The sequence below is a fragment of the Aethalodelphis obliquidens genome, unplaced genomic scaffold, assembly GCF_003676395.1.
Source record: "Aethalodelphis obliquidens isolate GAN/ISIS:26980383/991018 unplaced genomic scaffold, ASM367639v1 scaffold59, whole genome shotgun sequence".
Taxonomy (NCBI): Eukaryota; Metazoa; Chordata; class Mammalia; order Artiodactyla; family Delphinidae; genus Aethalodelphis; species Aethalodelphis obliquidens.
Genome location: NW_020838003.1, coordinates 2840600 through 2846599, shown reverse-complemented (window position 1 = coordinate 2846599; position 6000 = coordinate 2840600). Strand labels below are relative to the sequence as shown.

The following is a 6000-nucleotide window of genomic DNA, read 5'->3' as shown; positions in this document are numbered from 1 at the left end:
TGCCATTTCTGCTTGCTCTAGGATATGTGTTGATATCTGTGAGAGCAAGCCAGAAGACCAATGATAAATGTAGACCCAGAATTTCCTCCTGCTCTTCCAGTCATTCACATCTTCCCTCCAGATATATGATAAATATATTTTGGTTCACTCTGAAGCTTTGCAGTAGCAGCCTGGAGAAAATACCTATATCTGCTTCTCCTTAACTTATAGACATGAACAGTAGTTGCATTTATTGAACATTAGCCAGTGCTGATACCATTCTGGTTTCTCCCAGAATCTCCAACACCGCTCCTATAATATGTATAAATACATTTTATTAAACAAATCAAAAATACTTTTAACAGTGAAATTCAAGCACCCTGAATTCAGAAGGCTGAATAATAAGTCCCCAAATATATCCTTGTCCGAATCTGCAGAACCTGTGAATATGTTACCTTACATTGTTAAAGCAACTTTGCAGATGGGATTAAATTAAGGATCTTGCAATGGAAAGATGATCTTGTATTATCCTGGGTGGCCTGATATAATCACACAGATTCTTATAACAAGGATGTAGGAAGAGTCAGAATCAGACAGAAGATAATGTGACAGAGCAGATGGACAGAAAGAAAATGTCAGGGAGGAAGAAATTTTCCTCTGCCCTTCTAAATTCTTCTGGCTGGTCTAATAATTAAATTGATGTGAGATAGATTAAGAGGAGAAAGTCAAACAAAAGTTTAATTAGCATGTCTACATGGGAGAGACCCAGGAAAACTGAATTATTTCACCAAAATAGCCAAAGCCCTCACCTTAAATACCACCTTCAGCTAAAGACAAGAGAGGATGTTGGGGGTAATGGTAATGGGACTTCATAGGGGAGGAAAGCAATTTACCTGGAGATGGAAAAGCAAATGTTTGGCAAACAATATTTGCTGGCCCAGGCAGAGACAATTGGGCACAAAGTAGACTCTGATTTTTAGGCCCTGCTTAAAGAGTTTCCCTCACCACCCCTGGCTCACATTGTTTATAGATATCTCTGGTGATACCTCTATTCTAGGAGCAGGTCCTTTATCTAAATTCTTTTAGGCAGTTAAGAGAGAGGTTACAAGAAAAACTTTTTGAATCTTCTGTTTGTTAAAAATAATCGGCAAAGAGACACATTTGTTGGGGTAGGGACAAAATTTGCTGCCCTAGAAAGAGATCTGAAGAGGTTAGGTTGATGGCTTTGCTATGTTGATGGCTTTGAAGACACAGGAAGATGGCCATGAGCTATGATATACAGATGCCCTCCGGAAGCTAAAAGGATCAAGGCAATGGCTTCTCCATTGACTCCAGAAGAACCTCCTAGGGCGTCCAGAAGGAGACAGCTCTGCGGACACCTTGACCTTAGTCCAGTGGAACTAATTTTGGTCTTCTGACTTCCAGAACAGTGAGAGAATAAGTTTGTATGCTTTTAAATTACTGAATTTGTAATAATTTGTTACAGCAGCAATAGAAAATCCAAGTGCTGGGTACGCAGGAGGGGAATAAAAGTTCAAGAAGTACAAAAGAGAGCTTCCTTGGTGGCGCAGTGGTTGAGAGTCCGCCTGCCGATGCAGGGGACACGGGTTCGTGCCCCGGTCCGGGAGGATCCCACATGCCGCAGAGCGGCTGGGTCCGTGAACCATGGCCGCTGGGCCTGTGCGTCTGGAGCCTATGCTCCGCAATGGGAGAGGCCACAGCAGTGAGAGGTCTGCGTACCGCAGGAAAAAAAAAAGAAGAAGAAGTACAAAAGAAACCTAAGCAAAAAATTTTTGTAAAGGGCTTTATTTTCATGATATTTATAAAAATACGTTAATAAATATTTAAACTTCTCTATTCCAAGACAAAGAAAAATACTGCATAATTAACACGAAACAAGGCATTATGCCTAACAAGGAAGACATAAAATGTCCAAGGGATATTTAGAACATTGTCATTTTTAAAGTTTCAGCATCAGAAATGTTGACGGTGAAACGATTTCCGTAAATAGATCGTCAGCAACTGACCATCTTCTCATCAGTGCACAAAGTAAATGTACACATTCATTCCCCTACCTTAACAGTGATCTATTTATTTGGATCCCCCGCTACTGTCTCCAGCTTTTATCACCATGGATGGTACAGTGTGGTATCCGGCCCAAAATAAACCACAATAGTTTTATGAATGAAAAACATTTAAAACACATCACCTTCAAATAAATAATAGTCAGCACTGAATTAACTTTGATTTAATGTAAAAACGACCTTTTAAAATAACAGTACAGAGAATTGCCAAACACATTCATACCTTTTAGATAGAACAGTAATATACAGGCTTTGAAAAATAGATAAATAAATAAATACATATGTAAATAAATAGAAGAACTCTCATAAGAAACAGGCAAAAACATTAGACGCAGTCCAGGTGGCCCCAGGAGCTATTTGTTTCTCTTCTTTCACTTTGATTCCACTAAGGCTGCAGTAGTAGCCAGTAAGCTCTCTCCAGCTCTCTAGATCAGTTGGCACTGTCCCTGTGATGAGAAAATGGGTAGTTAGTAGGACCCAAAACGTTGACCTCACAGCCCTGCACCAAGTGGTTGCTACCTAAACCACTGCTGCCCTGTGTGGCAGAAAATGCCAGGCTCTTAGATGCTGTTTAATTAGGAATAAGGAGCCTGTGGTCACAATCTTATTATTATCTTCAAAACGCCACAACATAATGCCACATTGGGCTGAAAAAAGTACATGCATGACCTCACTTAAGCCTCATAGCAAACTCCATGAAGTAGCTATTATTATTTTTCCCATGTTATTGAGACTTAAAGAGATTAAGTACTTTCCCCGAGGTTATAGGAATATAAAGGGTGGAAGCTAGATGCGCATTGGGGAGGAAGGGGTTGGTCTCACTACAAATTCCCTGCTCTTCACCACTAAGCCTCAGAGGCGCGCATTGTCCAAAACCAAGGGTTCTATTTTCAGGGCTGAAGGCCATGAGAGACTGAGGTAAACAATACCTGTTCCTTAACAGGTAGGAAGCTTTTTCGCATCGTTGGCTAAATCTACTTCATCTTTTAGGAACATACATTTACCCAGACTCATGACAGGCGGATGAGGATGGAAGGCACTAGAAATATCCTTCTGACCTTAACAGCAAATTTAATGGTGAAATTATAATGACTTTCAGTCCTGCAGCTAAACCGTGGGTTTCTCTGATAGAAAAAAAAGGAGGCAGATGCCTGACTCTAGTCACACGTGTGAATAAAACCCATAACTCACTTGTTTAGCATCTTGTTGATGATTTTTTTAACCATGGGAGCTTCAGGGTTGAGGCAAACTTCCTGACCAGCCTTGAGAGTGGCTCTGCAGAGAGAAGGGAGAATCCACGTGAGGTCGGGCTGGGGGTCGGGGTGGGGTCGTCGGGAAGGCGGGGGTGACAAGCACAGCAACAGCGGCGGCACTTACACGACTTCCGTTTGGCCGCAGTGGGGTCCCGGGGGCGTCACCTTCACGCTCTGGATGTTCTTGAAGTGAATCCCCTGCACGGTCTGCAGGCACCGGCAGCGCAGTTCGGTGACCACAGGCGCCCCTGCGGGAAGGACAGACTCGGTCAGGGGGCTGTCCCGGGATGGGCCCCCACCCGCCCCCGTCCCGCCCTGGGGGTGCCGGGCGCCGGGTCGCACCTGCTGCGCGCCGGCCGGCGGCCACCAGGACCAGAAGCAGTAGCGCGGCGCGGAGGAGCCGGGCGGCGGCGGGGTTCGCGGCGCGGGCCATGGGGTTCAGCTCGGAGGGTCGCTGCCTGCGGCGGGAAGGCGGGCTGGAGGGCTGGCGTAGCGGATTCTGTGGCTCCCCGAGCCGGGCGAAGCCCTTTTATGCCGATCGGACAGGGGCTGGCAGCCCAGGGCCAGGGAAATTCCCCGACGCACTGGCGTTCCCGGGTCCGGAAGGAGGGTGCGGCCCCGCGGGCCTCCCGCGTAATCCGCGCCCTCGAGGAGGACGTGGGGTGTCGTCTCTGCGCCGAAATCCCTGCAGGGGGAGTGAGTCGCCTTGCAGGTGGTGGTGTCACATCTTAGAGGAGAACAGGCATCATGAGGGAAGGTAGTTAAGACTGAGGGGATTAAAGCGACGGAGGAGGGAAGCAGAGAGAACTGGTTTTTCTTTTTTTTTTAAAGTTATTTCTGAGATATACATTTCAAAGTCAGAACTGATTTTTCATGTGTTACGCATACGTATCTTGGGGCTTGATGATTTTATTTACGTCTGCATAAATACACTCTGTTAAAACACGTCATCTCAAATTATTCATAAGAATGTTCCCTTATTTCCTGGTATTTACACACAAATCAATCAAACTTGGTGTCATATCATCCCGCAGTGGTGAGGGGATGACCAGGATCAAAAGTTTAATTCAGTGTTTAAATTAGAACAAAGTGTCACAATGCTACAAAGCTGCTTTCCCCTGTGAAATTTTGGAACTTCCAGAGCTCGAGTAAATCCATGAATACCACCTTTTTTTGTGTAGAGGGTGTTAATTAATCCATGAAATAAGGAGCGGGTGGTCATTTGGAGCTGTGGCAGGGAGGGAAAGCTGCGTGGGGCTCACAGGTACACAGTTTCTAGTTTTATCCAAGAACAAAATAGGTCATAGGAATCAGGAGGGGATGCCTAGTGTGAGTCGCACCCTTTGCTCATCTAAGCACCAAAAAACATGTGTTCCTGTGAAGTATCTAAGAGCTAGATGGTGAATTTAATACCATTTACTTGTTTTACGATCACAAATCTCATTTCATTTCCATGTTATATGGACTTTTCTGCTTCCAGCGATTTGATTTCCCTCTAGAGAAGTAATTGCTGTCATATTTTATTTTTTTCTAATTTCTAATAAGACATTTCAACCTGTTAACTGGAGAGTTTATTATTGTGTAGTTTATTTTTCACCCTTAGTTTTAATGCCCTTAGTTGGATTATACTCAGGTAGGTTTCATATGTGAGAGGTGTGGGGATACCCAGTGGGAAGCAAGAGCAGGGAGGGGATGCTCCAGGGGTGGGTAGAGGCACAGAGCAGAACTCTGCTCCAGACTGCCTGGTACATGACATTTAAACTGCCTGTGCCTCAGTTTCTCATCTGTAAAATGGAGATTAAGGGTAGTATCTACTTCAGCGGGTTGTTATGAATAAATGTGTTAGCATTTGAACACACCAGTACATATTAAATGCTATAAATAATTTTTAAATAAATAAAATAGAAATTGCTTTTTCTGTATTACTAAGCTGAAACTAACCTAGGGATAAAATCTTTGTACAAAGAGAAAAGAATTATTGAAAAAAACAAAACAAAACAAAAACTCCTCCAATATAAAAGGTTGTTTTTTTCTTTTTGTTTTTCTTAAGAGAAAACTTAGAATGATTTTTTTTGTGTCATCTAGTTTAATTGCTGGGTAATTTCATAATTCTAGTTTTAGTCATTTCAACTACAAAATGTGAATAAAAGTAAAGATGTCCCATCTTGATTATTAGAAAAGAATATGAACAAGTAGATTATAAATAAAGATTTGTCTTTACATTTATTTTTTGTCAGTAATCATCTGTACAGTCCTGAGAAAAAGGACAGGAAATTAAAAAAATTTTTTTTAAAGAGTAGGGAATGAAAGATGATCTAAAGTTTATAAAATATGAGTAACTCAACAATAATTGAGAATCTGTTTAGATATTATTGTTATTTTTTATTTTTCTGGGATTCTAATTGGAATACAGTTGACGCTTGAGCAACATGGGCTTGAACTGCACAGGTCCACTTATATGCAGATATTTTTCAATAAATATATTGGAAACATTTTTGGAGATTTGTGACAATTTGAAAAAACTTGCAGGCTAACCGCGTAGCCTAGAAATGTCAAAAAAATTAAGAAAAAGTTTGGTATGTCAAGAAAGTATAGAATATATGTACATGTTAGTCTGTTCCTACATAGGCATAAGGTGAGTGATATTTAATATAAAGTTAATGTGTTAGTTTTCTTCCTGTTTT

The 6000-nt window shown here is 42.1% G+C and overlaps 1 protein-coding gene across 1 annotated transcript; it reads right to left on the bottom strand.

Moving 5' to 3' along the window:
- Positions 1-2212: 2212 nt before the first annotated feature.
- On the bottom strand, positions 2213-3930 carry LOC113609926 (growth-regulated alpha protein-like). Its single transcript, XM_027087631.1, has 4 exons — positions 3659-3930; positions 3441-3564; positions 3255-3338; positions 2213-2509 (listed from the first exon to the last, which is right to left on the bottom strand). The coding sequence occupies exons 1-4, from the start codon at positions 3747-3749 to the stop codon at positions 2494-2496; spliced, it is 315 nt and encodes a 104-aa protein (XP_026943432.1). The 5' UTR covers positions 3750-3930; the 3' UTR covers positions 2213-2493.
- Positions 3931-6000: the final 2070 nt, after the last annotated feature.